Source organism: Salvelinus alpinus, chromosome 5 (assembly GCF_045679555.1).
Source record: "Salvelinus alpinus chromosome 5, SLU_Salpinus.1, whole genome shotgun sequence".
NCBI lineage: Eukaryota > Metazoa > Chordata > Actinopteri > Salmoniformes > Salmonidae > Salvelinus > Salvelinus alpinus.
Window position 1 is genome coordinate 21728038 of NC_092090.1, and position 27902 is coordinate 21755939.

The following is a 27902-nucleotide window of genomic DNA, read 5'->3' on the forward strand; positions in this document are numbered from 1 at the left end:
AATGTCATATTTCATTATTTATTTATTTATAAATTAGCAAACACTTTTTAAAAAACTGTTTTTGCTTTGTCATTATGGGGTATTGTGTGTAGATTGATGAGGGGGGAAAACAATTGAATCTATTTAAGAATAAGGCTGTAACGTTACAAAATGTGGAAAGAGTCAAGGGGTCTGAATTCTTTCCGAAGGCACTGTACCATGTCATAGAAAACATCTCATGTCGTCAATGAAAAGAAAGTGAGTAAGCTGTGCCTTGTAGGAGAGCCCACAACTTTAAGCAATTACAAGCCATCCAACTTTACGTAATGACTCACCCACGCCATCTCTCTTACGCATGAAAAATCTATGGTTAAGGTGGCGTTGCGCGGAAGTCACAGACTTCGGCCACTGCGGTACATAGATAAAAAGTGTTTGGATTGCGGTAACTGGAGTATTAGAACGGGACCTTTTGGAGACGAAAGATATCTTCTACTGTACGCAATCTCTTAAGGACCATGGAGAGCTCCAGGCTATGGATCAGAGCGGTGGTTTGCGCTGTGTTGCTGTCCATCGTTCTTAGTGCTGAAATTGACTACTCGGATTCCGAATTGGACCTCGACACAAGAAGTGTGAGAGACTTCTACCCCAAAGATCCGAATTTGACCAACGAAAAACAACTGGTAAGTTTCTATCTAGGCTAAACCTGCGACTTTAATGGTTGATGAGCATTAGATGTTTGTCTATTGGAAAGGTCTGCTTTGGAAGGATTTCTCATTCTAATGTGTCAATATTTCCCACAGCTTGGAGCACTACATGACGTTCTTAAAAAGCTGCAGACCAAGAGACTTCCATTCTGGGAAAAGAAATTCGGCCAAGTCCCTACGGTAAATTTAACAATTTGAACGAAGCTTCTAAAAATGGAACGACCTATACTTCGAAAAACAGATTGCCTAAACTGGCGCGTAAAACTACATTTCAACATTTTAACTTTCACTAAATGCTTTCATGTGCCATGTTTTGTGATTGATGTGATCTGATGTGGTGACAGGTGGATATGGCCCCACAGACCTTTGCATCTGTTGGCAAAAATGTCACACGGTCTTATTTTGTCTACCTTCTTTTTTTCAGTGCGACGTTGGAGAGCAGTGCGCAGTGAGAAAGGGCGCGAGAATCGGCAAAATGTGCGACTGTCCTCGCGGAGCTTTCTGCAACTCTTATCTGCTCAAGTGCTTGTGAATTGAATTGGTCTGAATGTAAGTTAGAAGTTGATGACAAACTAAAACTGTTACATCAGAACGACATGTGATATAGGAATATTGTTATGATACTACAATATACGATTATCCGGAGAGTGACAGGTTGCATTCTGAGATTGTCTAAACCCCAAAAAGGCTTATTTTGAAGTTATGAAATATTTTATTTTCAACTGGATGTTTCTGTAACCAAAAATGAGTTGTACTATGAATAAACAGCGTTCTATCTTGTTTTGTAAAGCAGTCTGAGTGGTCTCTCTTTGCTCCAATAATCTCATGATCCGCATGCATAAAGATGATGCGCAATGCTGTGTGCGATAATGTTATGGGTTATTTCCTACAAACTCATGAAGTAAAAAATACCTACCAATAATTTTAGTCATTAAGTACATGGATTCATGAGGGCTGAGTCTTGTCTGGACTGAGAATGAAATAGCATTTTTGGCCAAATGGAGATATGGTCGGACATAAACAAAACAGTAGTGTATGAACATTTGTTTAATCTAATAAATAGTATTTACTTAGAGCATAATACATTTACACTACCTTCATTAAGATGAATAAAAGTTATATAATCACAATAGTTCAACTTGTAGAGAATATTTTATGGTTTTCAAGTGAATAAAAAAATTATAAGTGTGTTATTTAACTATTTCCCTTGTGGTGTTTTTCCATAGAAGCATTGGTGTCACTCCAGGCTTTTTTGTGGTGTCAGCAGTCTCTCTCTCTCTGTCTTTGCATTGTTGAGGTAACCAACATTACTCGGTTTGTAACGCTTGTCTAATTCCTCCTCCTCGGAAGAGGAGCCAAAGCGCAGCGTGGGAATTAGACATAATGAATTTATTTAAATGATAGACGAACACGAAACAACACTTGAGAATTTACAAAATAACAAACGCAGTCAACAGACCTGGACAAACGAACTTACATGACACGAAGAACGCACGAACAGGAAATAGACTACACAAACGAACAAACGAAACAGTTCCGTGTGGTGCAACATACACAGACACGGAAGACAATCACCCACAAACTAACAGTGTCAAACAGCCTACCTATATATGATTCTCAATCAGAGGAAATGAATAACACCTGTCCCTGATTGAGAACCATATAAGGCTAATTAACAATCACACTCCCACATAGAACAAACAACACAGACTGCCCATCCCAACTCATGCCCTGACCAACTAAACACAAACAAAAACAAGAGAAAACAGGTCAGGAACGTGACACGGTTAGAGAAAAGCAAACCCTTTTATTACAGTATTTCCTGAAATAACACAAAAGTAATGCACAAACCTGGGTATTTGAAGCTGGTTTGACAATTTAAAACACCATATTTCCATTCTGTTCCACCCAAAGTGGCTCACAAACCTGACAGTTGGTGTTTGCAAAACATGTTGTAAATCAAGTTGTTGTTGATGGGCTCTGGTCATAAGTAGAGCAGTGTATAGAGAATAGGTTGCCATTTGGAACATATGCTCTCACATATTATCACACCAAGGTGTGTATCTGATTCAAACATAGGACTGAATCGTAGGACATTGTTAGGCTGTGAGGTCATATCTGTCACGTTGGTTATGAAGTACGGACCAAGGCGCAGCGTGATTTGAGTTCCACATATTTTATTAAAGTGAAACTAAGAAAACAATAAACATACAACGAACGTGAAGTCGTAGTGCTCAACACTAACATAAAACAATATCCCACCATGCAGGTGGGAACAGGGACACCTTAAGTATGATCCCCAATTAGAGACAACGATAATCAGCTGCCTCTAATTGGGAACCACACCAAAACATCCACATAGAAATAAACCGACTAGAACACCCCCCGAGTCACGCCCTGACTAAAAACACACCCATAGAGAACCCGAGCGCTCTCTATGGTCAGGGCGTGACAGTACCCCCCCAAAGGTACGGACTCCGGCTGCAAAACCTGAAACCAAATGGGGAGGGTAGGGGGGATGACTAGTGTCGGTGGCGGGTCCGGTGCGGGTTGTAGCCCCCATCCAGACCACGGATCCGGCCATGGAGCCTCGCTGAACGCCGTGCCCAGACTGGGCATCGGCGCAGAGAAAGGCTCCTGCCATGGAGCGGGACTGGACACGTGCCTGGACTGGGCATCGGCGCAGAGAAAGGCTCCGGCCTTGGAGCGGTACTGGATGCCGTGCCTGTACTGGGCATCGGCGCAGAGAAAGGCTCCGGCCTTGGAGCGGTACTGGATGCCGTGCCTGTACTGGGCACCGGCGCAGAGAAAGGCTCCGGCCATGGAGCTGGGTTGGACGCCGTGCCTGGACTGGGCACCGGCGCAGAGGAAGGCTCCGGCCATGGAGCGGTACTGGATGCCGTGCCTGGACTTGGCATCGGCGCAGAGAAAGGCTCCGGCCTTGGAGCGGTACTGGATGCCGTGCCTGTACTGGGCACCGGCACAGAGGAAGCTGGGTTGGACGCCGTGCCTGGACTGGGCACCGGCGCAGTTTGCACCGGACTGATGACACGCTCCTCAGATCGAGTGCGTGGAGCTGGCACAGGACGCTCCGGGCTGGGGAGGCGCACTGTAGGCCTCGTGCGTGGAGCCGGCACAGGTTTCACCAGACTGATGACACGCACTTCAGAGCGAGTGCGGGGAGCCGACACAGGACGTACCTGGCTGGGGAGGCGCACTGGAGGCCTGGTGCGTGGAGCCGGCACAGGTGGCACCGGACTGATGACACGCTCTTTAAGGCGATTGCGGGGAGCTGGCACAGGACGTACCGGACTGGGGAGGCGCACTGGAGGCCTGGTGCGTGGAGCCGGCACAGGTGGCACCGGACTGATGACACACTCTTCAGGGCGAGTGCGGGGAGCCGGCAGAGGACGTACCGGGCTGGGGAGGCGCACTGGAGGCCATACAACGAAACGTGAAGTACAGAGCGCACTTAGGCACTAACTGAAACAATATCCTACAAACGTAGGTGGGAAAAAGGACTAACTAAATATGATCCCCAATTAGAGGTCACAATTACCAGCTGCCTCTAATTGGGAACCATACAAAACCACCAACATAGAAATACACATTCTAGAACACCCCCCTAGTCACACCCTGACCTAAACCACTATAGAGAATCCAAGGGCTCTCTATGGTCAGGGCGTGACAATATCAGCTAATTACATACATGCAATCGGTGACGCCGAGTCAGGTGTTGTAAGGCAGGAGGTGGGATTGCTGACATAGTTCATAGTTGTGGATTGCCTTACAACACCACATACCCAAATAGCTCAAATTTACCCATCCTCCCAGGCTCTCCCACTGCGGTTGATCTCTCCATCTCCACCTCCATCCCTCCAACCTGTCCTCTGATTCCTCTCCTCTCTCTTCTCCGATGGGCCCATGTCTCATTAGTAATTAATGTTTTGCGTTCATACCCTGATGAAGACAGCTTGCCTGTCGAAACGTTGGACATTAATTTTTTTCTTGAAAAGCAAGCTCTTCAGCGGCACAACTTCAGGCTAAGGAGTGAGTTTCTACATTCACCCCCCCAACGTACTCTACAGCAACCCCAGTCCCCAGCATTGATCTGAGCGAAACTGCAGATCTGGGTCACCGCACCATCTGTAACGGACCTCACGCAGCTTGCTTCCTCCTGAATCGGCTCATACCTAGGCTCGAGCCCAGCACCTTTGCCTTGCTAACATACGTGACCGCCCTGCTGAAGCATCTTACCAGTCGCGCCATAAGTTGGGCTACTTCAGTCTGGGGAGTGAGTTTCACACATACCCATGTGATACACACACATGGTGTTACTTCTCTACACGTTAGTTTCCTTTATGTTTATTCATATTGAATAGATTGCTGAAGGGGGGAACTCTCTGGTTGACAGTATAGTCTGATGGATGCACACACAGAGAAGCCCACTCAGGACAGTGATGATGAATGAGACTGGAAAAAGGACCATTATCTGAAAGTTACCTGCTGATGGCAATGTTAACGGCATGCACTGACGCACATCAAACTTACTTTCCTGCAAAAGCCTGGTCATAAACAACGTTAAGTCAATAGTGGAGACAAATAAAATCTAACTTCTCCAAAAAAGTGGACCAACAACAAGCGTGATATCTGTATATGTCTCTATGATTGAACATGTTTGTGTAGCAGACAGTAGCGGTTACAACCTATATGTTGTGATAATTGCGTTGTTTGCGCTATAATCTGTTGGTTCATATGCCTTGCCACCGTGGTATACTGTATAGGCCTAAAGGAAAGTGACAATTTTAGCTAGCTAGCCGCTGGAGGAAATCAAAAGGAGGTGCAACAATTCAAGTTGTTTCTGTCAATGACCTATGCTCTCAATGCGATTTGATAGGAGTGACGCCAAATCCAAACTGGCTTCCCTTGACACTTTGTTTGGAATGCCAGGACCATTCAAGGTTCAGCTCGCTCAGTTTAGCTCAATGCTGATTGGCTATTATTTGATACTTTTTTTATTCAAGGGTGCTCGCTGGCTTGCGGCAACATCGCCATACTCTTTTGGACCAAACAGCATCAAATAGATGGCCTACATATACCAAGATAGAGGGGCACTGTTTCACTTGCTCGGATGCTTCCCCCGGTGAGATACATTCAGTCACTTGTGAATTGAAGGAAAATTATGAAACACATAGAGACAAAACATTTTTATTTTTTTCTTGGTCCGTTTTTGGGGGAAGCCTGGCTTCCCTTGCCATCCATGAATACACGCCACTGGCAGCGTGCATCCAGTTCTGCCCAGGGCAGAGCTCAAACTCTTCATCTTCGGCGCAAGAACACATGCCACTCAAAGCCCAAAAGTCTCCCCCAACAGAGCACAGGAGTTGGCTCAGAGGGGGGTTTGGAGTCTCCCCCAACAGAGCACAGGAGTTGGCTCAGAGGGGGGTGTGGAGTCTCCCCCAACAGAGCACAGGAGTTGGCTCAGAGGGGGGGTGTGGAGTGTCCCCCAACAGAGCACAGGAGTTGGCTCAGAGGGGGGTTTGGAGTCTCCCCCAACAGAGCACAGGAGTTGGCTCAGAGGGGGGTGTGGAGTCTCCCCCAACAGAGCACAGGAGTTGGCTCAGAGGGGGGGTGTGGAGTGTCCCCCAACAGAGCACAGGAGTTGGCTCAGAGGGGGGTGTGGAGTGTCCCCCAACAGAGCACAGGAGGTGGCTCAGAGGGGGGTGTGGAGTCTCCCCCAACAGAGCACAGGAGTTGGCTCAGAGGGGGGGGTGTGGAGTCTCCCCCAACAGAGCACAGGAGTTGGCTCAGAGGGGGGTGTGGAGTCTCCCCCAACAGAGCACAGGAGTTGGCTCAGAGGGGGGTGTGGAGTCTCCCCCAACAGAGCACAGGAGTTGGCTCAGAGGGGGGTGTGGAGTCTCCCCCAACAGAGCACAGGAGTTGGCTCAGAGGGGGGTGTGGAGTCTCCCCCAACAGAGCACAGGAGTTGGCTCAGAGGGGGGTGTGGAGTCTCCCCCAACAGGGCACAGGAGTTGGCTCAGAGGGGGGTGTGGAGTCTCCCCCAACAGAGCACAGGAGTTGGCTCAGAGGGGGGTGTGGAGTCTCCCCCAACAGAGCACAGGAGTTGGCTCAGAGGGGGGTGTGGAGTCTCCCCCAACAGAGCACAGGAGTTGGCTCAGAGGGGGGGGTGTGGTTGTGTAGAAGGTTGTTTTTTGACTCCACTGGACCTTTAAATAACTATTGTGCTGCACTTCAGATGTGAGGACAAACATGGTAGTTAATAATGGGCTGTTTAGAGCCAGAGAAATCAGGTCACATAGCAAATTATGCTGCAGCTGGTTTATTTACATAAACTTTACATAACCTAAACACAGCATTGTATTTCATGCAGTATTTTGCTCTGTTGCTAGTTCTGGCCTTGGCATATTTATTTATTTGATAGAGAGTGAGACAGGTACAATTAAAATATTTGACTCATCAAATTGACAAGGGTCAGATGCACTCATGTATGTGTGTGAGTGTTATCGCTATCTATGAAACACCATCTGTGGGTTGTACAGAAAACCTTTCCATCAGATTCAATTCCCCACCACATCCAATAATGTTCATTCCAAAGGACCCTTAATGCCTTGTTGTTACAATCACACTACATACATATGGTATGTAACCATGCTGTGCTAAAACATCATTTTTCCTTCACTCATTAAGTATTATACACTGAGTATACCAAACATTAGGAGCACTTTTCTAATATTGAGCAGGTGTTCTTAATGTTTTGTATACTCAGTGTATATCTAAAGGAACATATTCCACAGTTAACTCTCCAGCAGTACTACAACAACCTGAAGGAAACACTATGATGGTTACCGCTATTGAGAGAAGAAAGTAATGAAGATGCCAGGGAGAGTGACTATGCACAATTACTTGTCAATCAGTAGCAGACTCTAAGGACTGTAATGAGAAAAAGTGGATGACAAGAACATTATCTGTTTATTATGAACTGGGTGGTTCGAGCCCTGAATGCTGATTGGCTGACACCTGTGGAATATCAGACAGTATACCACGGGTATGACAAAACGTTTATTTTTACTGCTCTAGTTATGTTGGTAACCAGTTTATAATAGCAATGAGGCACCACAGGGGTTTGTGGTATATGACCAATATACCATGGCTAAGGGTTGTATCCAGGCGATGCGTTGTGCCTAAAATCAGCCCTTTGCCATGATATATTGGCAATATACAATACCCTCTCGTGCCTTATGGCTTAAATATATCCTAGCATGTGTTTTCATTACCCTGAGTCATTATGCTTGAGACATACTACATGGGCGACAGGTAGCCTAGCGGTTAGGGAGATGAGCCAGCAACCCTTGAGCAAGGCACTTTATCCCCTACAACCATAGCTCCCCGGGCGCCCAGTGTGGCAGGCCCCTGCACCTCTCCAAAACCTGTATGGATTAATTGAAATAATCTATCAGTGAATAATAAATAAAGCTACAACTATCAACATTCAAACCCCAAAGACTTGATGGCAACCCAACCTTACCATAATTGGGACTTAATCTATGATCTTGTCTTTGATAAATGTCTTTCACCCTCTTCATGTCAGTGTGGATAAGACACAATCATTGGACGTCAAACATTCTTTAAATTATTTTTATTTACAAAAATATAGAAACAGGGACCGCTCATAGAAATGTAAAGTGTCACTAAATATTGTGGCCATTTACACATCAACGCAACCCATTTCATATCATTCAGCTTTGAAAAGCAAAACATTACAGCAGCAATCTTCCATTGATGATTTTTGAATGTAAAGACTCAAGCACTATCAAACATATCATACAATTCTATGAACCTGGCTTAACACCAATCATCTCCTTTAGAATTATTGAATCAATTAATAAACATAACAAAAACTGACATTTTCTCAACAGCTTTCCTCACACAAAATAGAACAGAGTGGTTTTAAATGAATGTCAAAGTTCCATCATCAACAAGATCTACATCATGCAGAACAACTAAACAAGATGCCTCCGTTTGTATTCAGACAAACACACTGAGTTATAGTAGTGACAATGCATTCTACTGTGAACAGAAAACAACAGTTGAAATAATGATTCTGTCATAGAGGACTTGTGCATTTTAAATACTAGAGCCTGTGTTGTATTATCAGAAGTATACCTCATTCTCATTCCATGACTAACTTTGTAACTTCATTAAACAAAAAAGCATAACATTTGTAATGTGATCACTCAGGGAGATTTGAAGCATCAATAGAAAACTCGAATGACGAGCCACACAGGGTTCATTAGTTGCATGTTATTAATGATATTGATAAACGGTAGAAATGTCCCTCGTCCCGTGGTCGGGTTGTTAATCAGATAGCTGATTAAATGGCTTGAGGGTCAGACCGAGTGCAGCCGCACTATCCACCATAGTCCTGAGCTAGGTGTAGGGTTAAGTCGCACCTAGAGGCTGATCCTGGGTCAGTTTAGCATTTTCCTCACTAATGGCTAAGGTTAGGATTGAGGGAGAGGAAGCTGATCCTAGATCTAGGGGGTACTTCACCCCGGAGCCCTGAGCTAGAGGACATAGAAGGAAAGTGCATGGTGTGACTATAGACCCAAGCAAAGGGAGGGGAAATGTGGTGACATTTTGTAAACCACACCCTTACAAACTGTGTACATTTCTCCATTGTGGTAGGCAGCAAACAGGCACAACCGATACTAAAGGGACTAAACTTCTTACCATCCCCACTCTGAAGGAATCCAAATGACCTATAGAACAAGAACTGGGTATATGCTCCTCAAGAATAATAAAAGCGTAAAAACTACTAAGTGGTGGTGATGATGCATTGACTCCATCCATTCAGTGGTACTGTATGACTCATAGAGCAGCTCCATTCAAACCCACACAACTTCTAAATACCAGGGCCGTGTTCATTAGGGCACACAGTAGCAAAACGTTTCGGAACGGAAAACTGAAATTAGCATTTATTAGCATTTATATAAGTCCAGGAGAGGTAGTTCCTCCCAGTTAGAGATGGGCATGGTTATTTGAATACTCGAACAGATGTTAGTATTCGAATACTTGTGTGAGTATACAATTTTGTGAGAAGAAAGAAATATAGGCCTATTTTACACAGAAAACGGTTTTTGTAAATTAAAATATCCATGGGACATTGTTACATACAAGGATATACCATGCCATTTCAAATTATTAATTTAACAACTAACTTTTTTATGTTGTTTTTATGACATGCCCAGTGCACCCCATAAAAAGACCGGCAGCCGACCGGTAGCCGTGCGTAGCTTGTTGTTTATGTTGGCCAATCAACGTGGAAAAGAGGCTAAATGTGTAACAAGTGGCATGAAAGTTCACTTATGCAATGCAAGATGGAATAAAATTACTGAATTAAAAGTTAGCGAAATGAGAAAGAATAACAACCAACAGGTAGGCTGTCGTTTTATCTGAATGGGGTTGGGGAAAAAGCGCAGCATGTGGCCTCAATTAGCCTAGCTAGCTATAGGCTACTCCAGTCAAGCCAGGCACTGTTATATAGCATAATAAATAACATTGAATTGCCTTGGTGTCTCTCTCTCTCCCTCCATCCATCTGTTCACCCCCTCTGCAGCTGCAGCAATAGAGCGCCAGCCTCTCTCCCTCCCGCAGCAGTGCTCAGGTAAAAAAAAACAATAACACATGTATTTCGAATATCTGACAAAAATTCATTATACTATTCAAATTGTGAAATTATTTCAAACCCCCATTCCTACGTCCCCATTTTACAAACTGTTGATGCCTACTGAACATGACCCTGGAAAGGCCCCCGGAGGATACTCTATGACTCATGGCTGTGCTACGACGGCCCGTCTCCCTGCTGCTCTGGCTGGAAGGGGTAGCTGATAGCGGGAGGGAAGCCCGGGTTCCTGGGCTGATCATCCAGCAGTACCAGATCCTCTACATCCCTACCATTGAACCGCCGCCGGCAGATCTTCACCGTCACCTTGCGCCCCTGGAAGGCCTTGAGGGCCTCCTTGGATGCCATGGCCCTGGCGGCCGCCTCGTCACGCCCGTAGCCCGTGCCCAGATAGACTGTCTGGCAGCGCAGCTCGCACACCTGGCCCTCCTTCTGGGTGCGCGCCGCCGGCAGGTCGGGGATGTCCTTCAGGGGCACAAAGATGCAGCTCAGGCTCTCTTTGGACGACTCAGTGCAGGCACGCAGGATCTCAAAGTGGTCCAGGTTGGGGCCGAAGCCCCCTGCCGACACCAGCTTCCACGCCACAGCCTTGTAGAGGCGGTTGAAGAAGGGCTGGTGCTCGGCAGGTGCCTGCGGGGGTGGGCCTTGCTTGAAGGGGTTCCCAGGCTTGGTCCGCTTGGCGCAGCTGTCGTCGTCGCCCCCTGAGAATCAGCGAGATAAAAGACAACTGAGTAGGGATTCTTCCCGGCAACACTGGCTTCACCTGCAGAGGACAGATTCCAGCGGTGTGAGGGAGGCGTCGGATAGGCAGCGTTTACTTCAAGGCCAAAACAAAAGCAGCAGAAAAAATACTGTTGTATGACTAATCTAACCGTAACAATGTAGAGTATGTTTGATGGAAAAGTACAGAACTTTTCCCGCTTTAATTGTCCCACAAATATACAGAAATGGATATACAGCATCACAGTAATTGCCGTTCAGTGTATTGAATCACTTCCATAAGTTAACAATATTGTACAACCCTGAAGCAAAGACAGGCCATTGGTCAAAGACAGGACATTTTCTTTGTAGGGCTATAATAGTATTAGCGTCAATTAAAACGTTTAAAGTTGGACTCTCCAAATTATACAAGGAATCTAAACTTTAAATAGTCTAAAATCCAAATGAAATCAACATTTATTGATCAAGTGAACAGGATACAGTTGTAAACAGCACAGTGAAATACTTACTTGTTAACTCTCCTCAACAATGCAGTACAATATCAATCAAGGATCAAATGTCAAACAAAGTCCTAAATAACAAGTAGTAATAAAAATTAGATGGGGGAAAAAGTAATAAAAACTAGTTATGAGAAGTATGTACACAACTGAATATACAGTAGGCTTTCAGCATCATACCTGCAGTCCTCTTTCCTTTCCCCATGATTTCATCTCTGGTCTTTCGAACTGGAGCATCATTGACAACCACTCCCTCTGCCATTTCCTTGATCCTGTCCATGACAGGTTGAGGGTATCTGCAAAACAACACAGTCAGAAGAAGACTAAATTCCCTTTAGGACAGTTGACCCTGGTCTCCTGTTTTTTTGTTTGTTTGTTTTTACATTGGTTTACTTTTTTGGAATACTGTAGTAGTTTTTCATTATGGTTGGTCCAAACTGGAGAGTATACATTCTAGTGTTGAATGATTTTAAACCAGATGCTATGGAAGAGCACCAGCAGCACCCCCCATTGTAACTAACTAATACTCTTTTCACACTATCAACAGTACAGACCCCAACCATACTGTGCTGGCTCGGATATTTCCTTCTCACTGTCCTTTCCAGCAGGTTTTCAACTACTATGGTGGATGCATAACCAGGCCATTGCAGCTCAGCTCGTCTCTGTAGTATACGCCAGTTAACAGATACTTTTATCCAGATATACTTACATTTTGTGTGAAGTGTGAAAATTATATTACAGTAACGCTCCACATCGAAATCCATTAAAACTAAGTTCCTCTATTCATTCCTCTAACATAGCCTGTTTGAGATCTAGTTGACAAGACAGCACAAACAGATCTGGGACCAGGCTACAATACACATACCTGCAGCCCAAGAAGATGTGGTTGGCCCAGCATATGGACAGTGAGAGCAGCCTGTCCAGACTGGGGCTGGGGAAGCCCGGCTGGACTGTGGGGAACGTCTCCATGTTCCTCAGGAAAAACTCTCGTCTGGCATGCCACTGCTTGTTGGTCTCATGCACTCCTCGGAGCGACTCCACCCACTCGACCAGGTGAGGGTTCTGGTCCAGGTACTCTGAAACAATGTCCTCTCCACTCCTCCCCTCCGCCATCACTGTAACACAGAGCAGAGACACAGGACACAATGTGTTAGGCTATATCAGTGTTACAGTGACTAGAGGCAAAAACAGGCTACTCAAGACGCGAATCAAATCAGCTGATTTGATGGGAAATTATATACCACACTAAGTCCAGTGTGTTTTGTGCTCTGTCTATCATGTTTTTCTAGAGGCACGGCATCAACAGATTCATCAGGCACTGGAAGCTGTTGCTGTTCTATGACAGTTATAACGCCAGAAATATGGTTATAGCCAGAGTCCTTCACCTGCAATTTGTCAGCAGCGGCTTGTTAAGAGGGAATATTATAACGCTACGGAAGCTGAAATAGTCGTCTTCTGACATCTTTTAAAGTCACTGCTGGCATCTATTCTTTGTGAGTATTGTCATCACTGCCTACCAAGCAACTTCGAGATTGTGGAGAGAGGGCGATTTAACTATCATAACAAATATCACGTAACGTTAGTAGGGCCAAATCTGAAAACCGCTCGTTTACGGAAGTCAATGTTGGTTTGTTGCAATGCCAGTTGTCTAACATTTCCGTCTCTGTTGTTACTAGCTAACTTATAATCAGAAGTTAATCCAAACAGATCATTCACTGATGAACTTAACATCAACCAGGTTAATATATTTTACATAGCTAGCCATCCTCCAATGTGGGTAGCTAGTTAGCTAGCATTGAATTAGCGTAAGACTTTAAAACAAACGCCGGGTATTAGCCTAGCTAGCAAACACAACAAACGTATGTTGGTGGCTGAACTACGCCAACGTTAGCTTTATTTGAGCAACATATAGCTTACTGGATAACTATATCATAGAAAGTTGCAGAATATATTTTATTGATAGCAAAAATACAGTTCAGAACGAACCTCAAGCTGTCCAGGCAGCGCCGTTGCTGTATGAGTCATGACCAATGATGCAAACAAGTTGGCTGTCGAACTACAACTTCCACACGATTGCGTAACAACAGACGCCACAGGTTTTTGATCAAAGATATAGCTACTTCGAGATAATTGATATATATGTCGGGTGTTTTAGATAGCAAACAGTGATCATTACAGTAGCTAAATCAATCGTACAAGGGAAGAAAACGTTTAATTAACTTATGTGGAAACCAAAGGAAAGACTACAATTTCCATAATTCTTCACTATCGTCATTGAAACGTCATCGGGTTGCGACGGCAACAGGATCGGCGGTGTTGTGATTGAATGACAGGCTCAACACTGCAATTTATGTAAACTTTCACCTGATATCCGATTTTAATTTTATTAAAATGATTCACGAGCTCCTGTTGGCGTTAAGTGGATACCCTGGGACTATATTCACATGGAACAAACGGACAGGTTTACAGGTATATCGGGGTAACGTTACCTACCTAACTACAGTAACGTTACAGAGCTAGCTCTACAAAGTACAAACACCGCTGCAAGAAGCTGGCTAGCAATGTTAACCTTTTTTTCTCAAGTAGCTAGCTACTGCAACTAGCTAGTAACCTTATGAATTGTTTTATGTTCTGCTTTTGTTGGCACCCATCACTCGTTTTTTTTCTATTGTTGCTGTATGTACACTTCACTATAGTTTTGTTTAGTGGCTGGTGGTAAGTGTGACATGCATCCTACTGAACCTTTTAGCCGAGTTTTTCTCAACTCCACGATGTACATATAGCTAACTGAACCATAGTTCAATAATGCACTGTTAAGGAGTTATGAGTAAGGGGTTAACTGAACCTCTGCTTCTCCTGTAGGTCTCCCAGGACCTGCCCTTTCTCCATCCCAGTGAGACCAGTGTCCTGAACCGCCTCTGCAAACTGGGATCCGATTACATTCGCTTCACAGAGTTCATAGAGCAACACACAGGCCATGTCCACCAGCAGGTGAGATAAATACCCAGAAGATGGAGTGCCAAAAGCATTTTCCTCTTCTCACGTCCTTTGTTACACCCGCAATAACATCTGCTAAAAATGTGTATGTGACCAATAAAATGTGATTTGATTTGGAAGTGAGGAGATCGTTGAAGGATATCTGGGGTTCCTTCTCCTCCAATGTTCTTCCTGCTTATCTCTTACTTTTTGATAAGATGAGGACTTGAGGAAAACTACGATTGAAGCTCGATCTACTCAGGCTTTTATAAAACTAGCCAGCTTCAATTAGCTTCACATTCCAGCTCAGACTTCATCTGCCACTAACTCTAGCAGGCATGTAACTACACGTGCATGTCGCATGTTGCTGGTCGAACGCCAAACTCTTCATTGAGACAATGCTGAAACCGTCAATCCATGGGAGAGTCAGTGCCACATTTTCATTTTTGCCGAAATTAACACGAAAGATAAGTTATCTTGCAAATTCAGCAGGCTATGATGTGAAATAGGCTAATAATGCTGTCTTTGATGTGCTTTGGTGTGCTTATCAATGCACACAAGCACCTTTTTTCCCAATCCTATCAGTAAAAATGTTTTTTAGTCATGCAAAAGTTTTACTGTGGGTGAACTTTCAAATGCATCTTGTCATTACTAAATGTGTAATGTGATGGGTGTTTTAATATTTATTTTTTTACACAAACGTTTGATTAATTACATATTTAATCGCTCAAAACAACTAGGAACTCGTAAATCTCCGACTTCCGACTTCAGTGCATTCAAAACAAGTGGGAATTTTGAAAAAGATTTGCTCCGACTGGGGAAAAATCGATTTGAATGATCATCCAACTCGGAATTCCAGCTCGGGCCTTTTTCTAAAAGTTAGACTTTCCGACCTTAGATCACTGACGTCATGATTTGATCTCATATTTATCCATGTTCCTAGTTGTATTTAACGTGGCATCAGACACTTCATTCAGGATAAATATAGTAAACCCTGAGTTAGCCTACCCCAGAACAGGTTAGTTCTGAAGGATTCATTGCCATAGAAATTTACCTGGCTAAAAGGTGAGCCTCTTTCATCTGACCGGTTATTCCAAGTTGAACAAAGTTGCTTTGCTAACTCCTCAAACCTGATTTGTAGTATAATATCTGGACTAAAAAGCCAACTCAATGGAGAATCTCCATTGAAAATGCTTTTTAGTGCAGAATTACACTTAATCTGTGTCTGGGAAACCTCCCCTTAGATGGGTTTATATTTTTTAATCCTGATTAACTGGTTAAATTCTGTGAGAGTCGGTGACAATGAATCTAAACCAACTTTAGAGTGAGTGCCATGTGTTGTTGTTTTTTAGATTGAGATGTACTAGTATTACTGCAAATACTAATCAGATATAGCTAAATACTATAGTGTTAACAAGCTCTGATTGTACTTTGCAGGAGCACCACTCCATTCAGACAAACCAGGCCGGACTCAATGGGGTTTACCTGCGGGCTTTCTGCACGGGACTGGACTCCATGCTACAGCCTTATAGACAGGCTCTCCTGGACCTCGAACAAGAGGTAGCGAAGATAATTTACTAAATGCATTGTAGCACTAATTAATACAATGCACATTCATAATCAATCCCACTATTGTACTCTTCATTGCAGTTTCTTGGCGACCCGCATCTCTCCATATCTCATGTGAATTATATGTTGGATCAGGTAATGCCAGTTACTGTTTTTACTAGTTTTTCTGATTTAGATTTGCTTGTTATACATTTGAAGTAGAATTAATTGTTTTAGACCTTTAAAGCTGGAATCCTTAATGGTGAAACAGTTTAGGATATTACAACAACAAAAAAGTTACTGCAAGCTACAAACACTGTTTTTCCCTCCTCTAACATCATTGCACACGCGATAAAACAGAACAATATGTACTGCACTTTTTGTCTTTGACCACACTGCTCGACGCACCTGACCTCCATTTCATCCACAAAACAAAAACAATAACAAAGGTGCTGGGGGTGTACAGTGGCGCTGCCACCCTTCCACCCCTCCTCTGATTGGAGTAAACTAACGGACAAAAATTCTTCCACTGCTACTTTCGCTCACGTGTACTGTACATGTAGTTAACTAATTATACATATATTCCTAAATTCCTTTTTCTCCAAGTGCTGGATTTTCATCCACAGCATCCAATGCAGTCAGTGGCGCTGTTTCCCCTAATGCAGATTCCATCTTTAAATGTGAACTTTCACACCTACAGTCACAAGAACCACAGTATCTTTCAATATGTCATGAATGGAATTAGGAAATAAAATATTAATTTAACAATATACCCTAGTCATTTTATGTAATCATGTTGTTCTCCTCCAGTTTCAGTTGCTGTTTCCCTCTGTTATGGTGGTGGTGGAGACAATAAAGTCCCAGAAGGTAAGGGCATTACAATGGAGACAATACAGTCCCAGAAGGTAAGGGCATTACAATGGAGACAATACAGTCCCAGAAGGTAAGGGCATTACAATGGAGACAATAAAGTCCCAGAAGGTAAGGGCATTACAATGGAGACAATAAAGTCCCAGAAGGTAAGGGCATTACAATGGAGACAAAGTCCCAGAAGGTAAGGGCATTACAATGGAGACAATACAGTCCCAGAAGGTAAGGGCATTACAATGGAGACAATACAGTCCCAGAAGGTAAGGGCATTACAATGGAGACAATAAAGTCCCAGAAGGTAAGGGCATTACAATGGAGACAATACAGTCCCAGAAGGTAAGGGCATTACAATGGAGACAATAAAGTCCCTGAAGGTAAGGGCATTACAATGGAGACAATACAGTCCCAGAAGGTAAGGGCATTACAATGGAGACAATACAGTCCCAGAAGGTAAGGGCATTACAATGGAGACAATACAGTCCCAGAAGGTAAGGGCATTACAATGGAGACAATACAGTCCCAGAAGGTAAGGGCATTACAATGGAGACAATAAAGTCCCAGAAGGTAAGGGCATTACAATGGAGACAATACAGTCCCAGAAGGTAAGGGCATTACAATGGAGACAATACAGTCCCAGAAGGTAAGGGCATTACAATGGAGACAATACAGTCCCAGAAGGTAAGGGCATTACAATGGAGACAATACAGTCCCAGAAGGTAAGGGCATTACAATGGAGACAAGACACTAGTCCCAGAAGATAAGGGCATTACAATGGAGACACAAGTATTCACTCTCCTTCTGATATGACTGAGAAATCACACAAACACAATTACTTTGGAGGAAATGATTTAAGACACTCATAAAGCACTTTTCATACACCCATAGCACTCTCCAAAAACTATTTGTGTTCTCAAAGTCTAAGGGTCAACACATTTCTGATGTGCCTTAGTTTTGAATTTTTCTGTAACAAAACCATCTTTCTCCCAATTTAAAGTTCATCATGGTGGCTGCTGTGGTACAGGGGCACAAAGTTGTCACATCGCTCAGAGCAGAGTGCATCATGGGTAGGCACAGTTGAATCAATTAGTGTGGAATATGGAAATGAGGTCATATCCTGTCTGTCCTAATTAGATCCACGGCTGTCAGATCCTGGAGACGGTGTACAAGCACAGCTGTGGAGGTCTGCCCCCTGTTCGCATGGCCCTGGAGAAGTAAGTTACGGCCACAACTTTTTCAATCAAATGTGAAGTTAGCCTCTTATGCATTGTTTATGCTATTACTTGGATCTATGCTGCATGTGTGGTGTCATCCTGAAACTGATGCTGCAAAGTGAAATATGCATGCCATATTTCCAGGCAAAATCTGAAGAGGGTTATGAATTTTCTGTGATTTTACAATGGTAAGATCCCGGGGTGTGTATTTAAAAAAAAAAAAGTGTTTTCACCCCTGGATAAATGATTCCCATGACACATGTCATCTCCTCCTACACATAAACACTTGAATCTATACCGATACCTGGCTGGTGTTTCTTAGGGCAACACAACATAAAGGATCTCTCTGCTGTCTGTCTACTCAGGATCCTGGCGGTGTGCCACGGGGTGATGTACAAGCAGCTGGCGGCGTGGATGCTGCATGGTCTGCTGCTGGACCAGAGTGAGGAGTTCTATGTGAAGCAGGGGCCCAGCGCTGGAGGGGCCGCCGCCAACCAGGAGGAGGACGAGGAGGACCTGGGGATTGGAGGCCTCAGCGGTAAACAGCTGAAAGAACTACAGGACCTGGTGAGAGCCCTTATGCTAAGATTCAGGATCAGCTTTTATCTTCCTCAAATCTTAACTGGCTGATCTAAGGTAAGAGGCAAAACTGATTCTAGATCAGCATCTATTGGCAATTGCATCCATGTTTCCAGCTGAGAGAACTACAGAATCTAGTGAGATGGCGGGTAGAAGTTGCCCTTAGGCACAGCTTTAGGTTCAGTTTATATCTTCCCCCAAATCCTAATCTTAAATATCGGGTGGGGAGGCAAAACTGACCTAAGATCAGTCTATGGGTAATTTCATCCTACTTCATACCTTGGCACTTGGATTTGAAGTGCTTGCGTTAGTGTAAAGATTGCACCACTACTGTTAGAGTAAAGATTGCACCACTACTGTTAGAGTAAAGATTGCACCACTACTGTTAGAGTAAAGATTGCACCACTACTGTTAGAGTAAAGATTGCACCACTACTGTTAGAGTAAAGATTGCACCACTACTGTTAGAGTAAAGATTGCACCACTACTGTTAGAGTAAAGATTGCACCACTACTGTTAGAGTAAAGATTGCACCACTACTGTTAGAGTAAAGATTGCACCACTACTGTTAGAGTAAAGATTGCACCACTACTGTTAGAGTAAAGATTGCACCACTACTGTTAGAGTAAAGATTGCACCACTACTGTTAGAGTAAAGATTGCACCACTACTGTTAGAGTAAAGCTTGCACCACTACTGTTAGAGTAAAGATTGCACCACTACTGTTAGAGTAAAGATTGCACCACTACTGTTAGAGTAAAGATTGCACCACTACTGTTAGAGTAAAGATTGCACCACTACTGTTAGAGTAAAGATTGCAGGATGGATAAGATCTAAAAGTCATGGTTATGTACTTCCAGTCAGTTTCAGGAGGCTGATTTGGGTCATGTTCATAAGGCACAAAGCAGGGAAAAACTAACTGAAACAGGGAGTGAGTACCCAGACTGGTCCAATAAGCCATGCTCATTTTCGTTTTCTGTTTGAAAATGTTTTCCGTTGCGTGCCCTAATGAACGATGCTGTTGTCTGTATTCCGTTGTAGAGGCTGATAGAGGAAGAGAACATGCTGGCTCCGTCCCTGCAGCAGTTCTCTCTGCGGGCTGAGATGCTGCCCTCCTACGTCCCCATCCGTGTGGCTGAGAAGATCCTCTTCGTGGGGGAGTCCGTCCAGATGTTTGAGAACCACAACCACAGCCCGTCCAGAGCTGGTGAGAACCTGGTCCACACATGTACCTTTGTTATTAGCTGTAGCTACGTTTCACGTTGACTTGTTAATGATTTAGCTACAGTAGGGAAACAGTAGAGGGAGTAGAAAGGGAGTGTTTTCTGTCTTCACCCTCACTCAGGTAAGCACCATTAGCATTATTGCTGATTTTGGCATCTATTTGGTTTGCTTTGGTTGCTACGCTTCTCTAAAAACTTCCACAACAAAAAAAATCACCAAACTATCTCGCCGAGCACTACTTCAATGTAACATATTGCGACAATATCAATTCAGGAGTTCCACGTTCAACTTGGAATGAAAGATTTTAAAAGTTTTTTGTTGGATCATGTTTTCCTCCCTCTGTGTGTGTCTGTGTCCAGGCTCTATACTGAAGCACCAGGAGGACATGTTTGCTACAGAGCTGCACCGTCTCAAACAGCAGCCCCTCTTCAGCCTAGTGGACTTTGAGAACCTCATAGACGGCATCCGCAGCACCGTGGCAGAGGTGGGCTTCGCACTTCAACATATCTGAGGAAATGTCAGATATGTGTTTGTAATGTCTGCTGTAACTTCCCACTATCAGCTGGACAAAAAGGTCCTGTTCTATTCAGTTGATATTAGGGCCACATTCATCTCAATAACTCCATACATTAGTCATCGGTATGTGAATCCAATCAACAGTTGATGAATGAATGTATCCTATTTGCAGCACCTGTGGACATTAATGGTGGAGGAATCTGATCTCCTGGGGCAACTGAAGGTTTGTAATTTGGACTATCTAGCTGTGACCGTTTACAGTTGATTTCAGATTGTTAGTGGTCATGTTTGAGCTCGACTACATTAAAAAATATATATATTTCACCTTTATTTAACCAGGTAGGCCAGTTGAGAACAAGTTCTCAATTACAACTGCGACCTGGCCAAGATAAAACAAAGCAGTGCAACACAAACAACAACACAGAGTTACACATGGAATAAACAAGCTTACAGTCAATAACACAATAGGGAAAAAAAGAAAAAAGTCTATATACAGTGTGTGCAAATGGCGTGAGGAGGTAAGGCAATAAATAGGCCATAGTAGCGAAGTAATTACAATTGAGCAAATTAACACTGGAGAGAGAGATGTGCAGATGATGATGTGCAAGTAGAAATACTGGTGTGCAAAAGAGCAGAAAAGTAAATAAAAATAATATGGGGATGAGGTAGGTAGATTGGATGGGCTATTTACAGATGGGCTATGTACAGCTGCAGCGATCGGTTAGCTGCTCAGATAGCTGATGTTTAAAGTTAGTGAGGGAAATATAAGTGTCCAGCTTCAGCGATTGTTGCAATTCGTTCCGGTCATTGGCAGCAGAGAACTGGAAGGAAAGGCGGCCCAAGTGGGTTTTGGCTTTGGGGATGACCAGTGAGATATACCTGCTGGAGCGCGTCCTACGGGTGGGTGTTGTTATCGTGACCAGTGAGCTGAGATAAGGAGGAGATTTACCTAGCAAAGACTTATAGATGACCTGGAGCCAGTGGGTCTGGCAACGAATATGTAGCGAGGGCCAGCCGACGAGAGCATACAGGTCGCAGTGGGGGGTGATATATGGGGCTTTGGTGACAAAACGGATGGCACTGTGATAGACTGCATCCAGTTTGCTGAGTAGAGTGTTGGAGGCTATTTTGTAAATGACATACGTTGTAGTCGGACTGCTCAGAATCACTGATCTACAAATCCCCTTGCATCTCAAATAACTACTCCTTATGTGATCAAGATGAGTGATTCTGTGCCTCGCCTTGTTAAAGCTGACCCCTCAAACACGCCGTTTCTCTTTCCCTGTAGATCATAAAGGACTTTTACCTGTTGGGCCGTGGTGAGCTGTACCAGGTGTTCATTGACCACGCTCAGCACATGCTCAAGACCCCACCCACGGCTGTCACTGAACACGGTATGTTTACAGATCCAGGATCAGTTTACTCTAACAGACATCTAAACTTGATAGCACATTCTACCTCCTAAGGGCCAACTTCATCTTATGGAAAATTCACCCTTTATTCAATCACAAACCATGGTCCTGTTGGAATACTTAAAAATGCAGTTTAAACTGGACCCTAACTTCCTCCCTTCCTTGAAGTGATCACTGATCTAACACTGTGGCTAGGTCAAAATAGGGGTTCCAGTAAATATCTTTCACTAAAACAATCATTTCTGATCGTTGTTATTCCAAGGAAGGAAGGAAGGAAGGAAGGAAGGATGCCGTAAAGAAGAATGTGAACAGGTCCATGTGTATTGCAGTCTTTCTTTGGATCTAACAGTGGCTGTTTTCTCCACCCCTTCCACAGATGTAAATGTGGCCTTTCAGCAGGCTGCCCACAAGGTGTTGTTGGACGACGACAACCTCCTGCCTCTCCTGCACCTCACCATCGACTACCAGGGGAAGGAGAGCAAAGGTTTGTTCCTCAGAATGGCTTTTCATTGGAGCAGAAACCCTCCACTGGGAGTCTAGGAGATCTAACTGTATGTTTAACTAGAGCTGCTTAGAGTTCTCTTTTCACTCCCTACTAGACCTGGGCTCAGTACATGTTTATTTGAGTACTTGTTTTTGAAATACTTATTTTCAGTGTATTTTATAATACATGCCAATACATTAAGTGTATTTCCAAATCCATTCCAATATTCAGCTAGTTGTATTTTCAAAGAAAATATTTACTTTGAAATGTCTTTTGAAAGTAATTGAAATACCCTAAATAGTATTTGAACACAGGTCTGCTCCCTACTACCCCATGGCCCTAACTTACTCTTCCATGTTTGCAGATCTGTAATGTGTAAGCAATATGGCGGAAGGTCCACCATGACACTTCTTATACCTTTTTATACCATTCAGATCTGTAAATATGGAAAGGTCAGGGCCAAGTGGAAGTGGTAAGGAACATATTGGGACCTTTGGCTGTGTGCTCCAGTATATTTTCTTGTAACCAGTTGCTGCCATCTGGTGGCTAACTGTAAGACAGTCTATGCATGCCTGTCTTGGTCATCTCTCCCTCATCTCTCCTGCTATAACCTGGGAACACCAGATGGGAGAAGGCAATCTGATGGATGTGTACTGGGAAGTCACCTGTTATCTTTTTAAAAGCCAATGAAGGAAAGCAGACGAGAAGAGAAGGCTATTGAACTTGGCACCCTAATCCACTTAATAGTGCACTATTTTTCACAAAGTTCTGGTCAGAGTAGTGCACGTCATAGGGAATAGGGTGCTATTTGGGATGATCCATTCTTCTATGTCTTCTACCCAGTGTGTGCCATCTTGTGAACAATGCGATGGAGTGGATCAGAGGATGTGGGCAGAGTGGAGAGAGGAATGGAGTGTGTGTAATTTGGCCAATTTTTTATTTTAAAAAAAATGTAGGATCGTTGGCCTTCTCTCCCAATTGCGCACCGGTACTGTTCAGCCACGACCTCTGGCCATGCTCTGTCCACCATTTCTCATTTCCTTCATCACCGTTCTTTTATTAAGGTCTATTGTGCTGTATTTATTTAGCCTACCCCACCACTAATGCGCAGAGATGTTGATATGAGTCGACCAAGAAATATGTCACAGGCTGTATAATTGATGACAAGACAAACAATGGGGCCATGCAGCAGCAACAGAGACGTTTTGGTTTCTATATAGGCTATTGTTAAAAAATAGTCTAAGTTTGTAACATTACTAAAGTTGTCTATCAAGTGTAAAATGTGAGTTCAACAGAACCAGTTACAACTGACGTATCTGATCATCAATAGATTAGAGAAAAAGCTATTTGTTTTTAACACAGTAGCCACAACCTTTCACCTAGGTAGTTGCTTGTTTAGTAGCCTATGTTGAACCTTCTTATGACAGCCTACTTCAAAAACAAATGGTACATAGTCACAAAAGTATATGGGGTGTTTGTTAAATTCTTTTTAACCTAAAAAATGAATGGAGTGAATTTGGAGCAGCAGTTTTGTTTGTTCCTGTGAGCGTTTAAAAAATATATATTTTTAGCAGAGCGGGAGAAAGGATGTTGAGCGGCAGAGTGGTTAACAAAGACTGTTCGATGAGTGAGATTTCAAACCGCTCAACTCTGCTGACATACTCTGGTGTGGAGCCATCCTGTGGCTAATGGTATGATTGTGTTCTCAGATGCCACAGGGACCAGGGAAGGGGCCACTCCCCCACAGGAGTCCTCCCCCAGGGAGGTGCCCCCTACGGGCTGGGCTGCTCTGGGCTTGGCCTACAAGGTCCAGTGGCCCCTGCACATCCTCTTCACCCCTGCCGTTCTGGAGAAGTGAGTATTGTACAGCAGGCAACGCCTGCCTCCCAAATGGTCCCTTATTCCCTATATAGTGCACTACTTTTGACCAGGGCCCAATGTGATCGCTGCAGGACCGTAACAGTGCAGAAGTTTAGCCTCGTGCTTCAATGCTCTTAGTAGTTGTGGAAATGGACACGATATTGCTTTTTACTTTGTGCATTGCTGACTCTACCTTTAACATGAAGTGAAATCCATTAGCAAATGTTTGTGCAAACAGACAATGGAATATTTTAACATTACACTCCCAGTTTATTAGGTACACCACCCCGTTCACGAAAATGGATCTCTCCTACAGACAGTGAGTCACGTGGCCGTGGCTAGCTATATAAAGCAGGCAGACAGGCATTGAGGCATTCAGTTACTGTTCGATTGAACGTTAGAATGGGCAAAATGACTGACCTAAGTGACTGAGCGTGGTATGACCATGGCTGCCAGGCACGCCGGATCCAGTACCTCAGAAACGGACGCCCACCTGGGCTTTTCACGCATAATAGTGTCTAGGGTTTACAGAGAATGGTGCGACAAACAGAAAACATCCAGTCAGCGGCAGCCCTGAGGGTGAAAACCGCTCGTTGATGAGAGAGGTTGAAGGAGAATGGGAAGAATCATGCCATCTAACAGTTGGGCCACAAACAGGCAAATAACGGCGCAGTACAACCGTGGTCTGCAGTGCGGCTTCTTGGAACGCACAACTCGCCGATCTTTGTCCAGGATGGGCTATTGCAGCAGACGACCACACTGGGTTCCACTCCTATCAGCTAAAAACAAGAAGAAGAGGCTCCAGTGGGCACACCATCACCAACACTGGACCATTTAGGAGTAGAAAAACATGGCCTGGTGCGACAAATCCCGGTTCATGTTGCATCATGTTGACGGAAGTTGTAGGATGAGTCCATGGAACCCATCCTGCCTGGTGTCAATGGTACAGTCCGATGGCTGTGGTGTACCAGCATCCAATCTGCAGCAACTGCGTGGTGCCATCATGTCAGCATGGAAAAACATCCCTGTGGAACATTTCCGGCTTGTAGAATCCATGCCCCAAAGAATTCAGGCTCATCACTCATCTTGGAAAAACGTATACTAAAAACTTGGAAATAAATCATTCTGCCATCATTAACACAATGGAAAAATGTAATGATTTATTATTTAAATATTGAAAAAGCGGGGGCTACGGAGAGAAACAAAATGGTGCTGTTTCAGGCCATGTGGTAAACAACAATGCACTATGGATGGAGGTGTGAGCATGCGGGTCTGGACAGAGGAGATGTAGTCGTTGATTGTGTGCGTCTGTAAGTTGTTGTTTGTAGCTTTGTATTTGGTTATTAACTAACAAAGTGAATTCAGGCTGTCCTGGAGGCAGAGGGGTGTCTGACCCAGTACTAGATGGGTATACCTAATACACTGGCCAGTGAGTGTATATAACCATTGTTTGTACCTTCATGTTACGACCGTGTCCTGTCTCCAAGGTATAATGTAATATTCACGACCGTCTCCCAGGTATAATGTAATATTCACGACCGTGTCCTGTCTCCCAGGTATAATGTAATATTCACGACCGTGTCCTGTCTCCCAGGTATAATGTAATATTCACGACCGTGTCCTGTCCTCCAGGTATAATGTAATATTCACGACCGTGTCCTGTCCCCCAGGTATAATGTAATATTCACGACCGTGTCCTGTCCCCCAGGTATAATGTAATATTCACGACCGTGTCCTGTCTCCCAGGTATAATGTAATATTCACGACCGTGTCCTGTTCCCCAGGTATAATGTGATATTCACAACCGTGTCCTGTCTCCCAGGTATAATGTAATATCCACGACCGTGTCCTGTCCCCCAGGTATAATGTAATATTCACGACCGTGTCCTGTCCCCCAGGTATAATGTAATATTCACGACCGTGTCCTGTCCTCCAGGTATAATGTAATATTCACGACCGTGTCCTGTCCTCCAGGTATAATGTAATATTCACGACCGTGTCCTGTCTCCCAGGTATAATGTAATATTCACGACCGTGTCCTGTCCCCCAGGTATAATGTAATATTCACGACCGTGTCCTGTCTCCCAGGTATAATGTAATATTCACGACCGTGTCCTGTCCCCCAGGTATAATGTAATATTCACGACCGTGTCCTGTCCCCCAGGTATAATGTAATATTCACGACCGTGTCCTGTCCTCCAGGTATAATGTAATATTCACGACCGTGTCCTGTCCTCCAGGTATAATGTAATATTCACGACCGTGTCCTGTCTCCCAGGTATAATGTAATATTCACGACCGTGTCCTGTCCCCCAGGTATAATGTAATATTCACGACCGTGTCCTGTCTCCCAGGTATAATGTAATATTCACGACCGTGTCCTGTCTTCCAGGTATAATGTAATATCCACGACCGTGTCCTGTCCCCCAGGTATAATGTAATATCCACGACCGTGTCCTGTCTCCCAGGTATGATGTAATATTCAAGACCGTGTCCTGTCCTCCAGGTATAATGTAATATTCACGACCGTGTCCTGTCCTCCAGGTATAATGTAATATTCACAACCGTGTCCTGTCCTCCAGGTATAATGTAATATTCACGACCGTGTCCTGTCCTCCAGGTATAATGTAATATTCACGACCGTGTCCTGTCCCCCAGGTATAATGTGATATTCACGACCGTGTCCTGTCCCCCAGGTATAATGTGATATTCACGACTGTGTCCTGTCCCCCAGGTATAATGTAATATCCACGACCGTGTCCTGTCCCCCAGGTATAATGTAAAATTCACGACTGTGTCCTGTCCCCCAGGTATAATGTAATATTCACGACCGTGTCCTGTCCCCCAGGTATAATGTGATATTCACGACCGTGTCCTGTCTCCCAGGTATAATGTAATATTCACGACCGTGTCCTGTCCCCCAGGTATAATGTAAAATTCACGACCGTGTCCTGTCCCCCAGGTATAATGTAATATTCACGACCGTGTCCTGTCCCCCAGGTATAATGTAATATTCACGACCGTCTCCCAGGTATAATGTGATATTCACGACTGTGTCCTGTCCCCCAGGTATAATGTAATATTCACGACCGTCTCCCAGGTATAATGTGATATTCACGACTGTGTACTATCCCCCAGGTATAATGTGATATTCACGACCGTGTCCTGTCCTCTAGGTATAATGTAATATTCACGACCGTGTCCTGTCCTCCAGGTATAATGTAATATTCACGTCCGTGTCCTGTCTCCCAGGTATAATGTAATATTCACGACCGTGTCCTGTCCTCCAGGTATAATGTAATATTCACGACCGTCTCCCAGGTATAATGTAATATTCACGACCGTGTCCTGTCCTCCAGGTATAATGTAATATTCACGACCGTGTCCTGTCCTCCAGGTATAATGTAATATTCACGACCGTGTCCTGTCTCCCAGGTATAATGTAATATTCACGACCGTGTCCTGTCTCCCAGGTATAATGTGATATTCACGACCGTCTCCCAGGTATAATGTAATATTCACGACCGTGTCCTGTCTCCCAGGTATAATGTGATATTCACGACCGTCTCCCAGGTATAATGTAATATTCACGACCGTGTCCTGTCCTCCAGGTATAATGTA

The 27902-nt window shown here is 44.1% G+C and overlaps 3 protein-coding genes across 5 annotated transcripts in view; 2 read left to right on the top strand and 1 right to left on the bottom strand.

Annotated features, from left to right (window-relative positions):
* Positions 1–347: 347 nt before the first annotated feature.
* On the top strand, positions 348–1472 carry cart3 (cocaine- and amphetamine-regulated transcript 3). The gene is made up of 3 exons (XM_071400946.1): positions 348–659; positions 780–863; positions 1108–1472. Exons 1-3 carry the CDS (start codon positions 495–497, stop codon positions 1213–1215), a joined length of 357 nt encoding a protein of 118 aa, XP_071257047.1. The 5' UTR covers positions 348–494; the 3' UTR covers positions 1216–1472.
* Positions 1473–8325: 6853 nt separating this feature from the next.
* cdkn2aip (CDKN2A interacting protein) lies at positions 8326–13693 on the bottom strand. Its single transcript, XM_071400956.1, has 4 exons — positions 13590–13693; positions 12469–12718; positions 11784–11899; positions 8326–11087 (listed from the first exon to the last, which is right to left on the bottom strand). The coding sequence occupies exons 2-4, from the start codon at positions 12714–12716 to the stop codon at positions 10546–10548; spliced, it is 906 nt and encodes a 301-aa protein (XP_071257057.1). The 5' UTR covers positions 12717–12718; positions 13590–13693; the 3' UTR covers positions 8326–10545.
* tubgcp4 (tubulin gamma complex component 4) overlaps positions 12973–27902 on the top strand; it is a 30578-nt gene continuing 15648 nt past the window's right edge. The window contains exons 1-13 of one of the 3 annotated variants that reach the window (XM_071400952.1): positions 12973–13096; positions 14466–14594; positions 16017–16139; positions 16230–16283; positions 16938–16994; positions 18129–18208; positions 18574–18775; positions 19827–19992; positions 20369–20493; positions 20698–20748; positions 21814–21919; positions 22314–22421; positions 24131–24275. In XM_071400952.1, the coding sequence (XP_071257053.1) occupies positions 16095–16139; positions 16230–16283; positions 16938–16994; positions 18129–18208; positions 18574–18775; positions 19827–19992; positions 20369–20493; positions 20698–20748; positions 21814–21919; positions 22314–22421; positions 24131–24275 (1139 nt within the window). In that variant the 5' untranslated portion in view covers positions 12973–13096; positions 14466–14594; positions 16017–16094. Of the gene's footprint in view, positions 13097–13864; positions 14083–14465; positions 14595–16016; positions 16140–16229; positions 16284–16937; positions 16995–18128; positions 18209–18573; positions 18776–19826; positions 19993–20368; positions 20494–20697; positions 20749–21813; positions 21920–22313; positions 22422–24130; positions 24276–27902 lie in introns of those variants that run through there. The other 2 variants (XM_071400950.1, XM_071400951.1) reach the window with 2 other exon arrangements.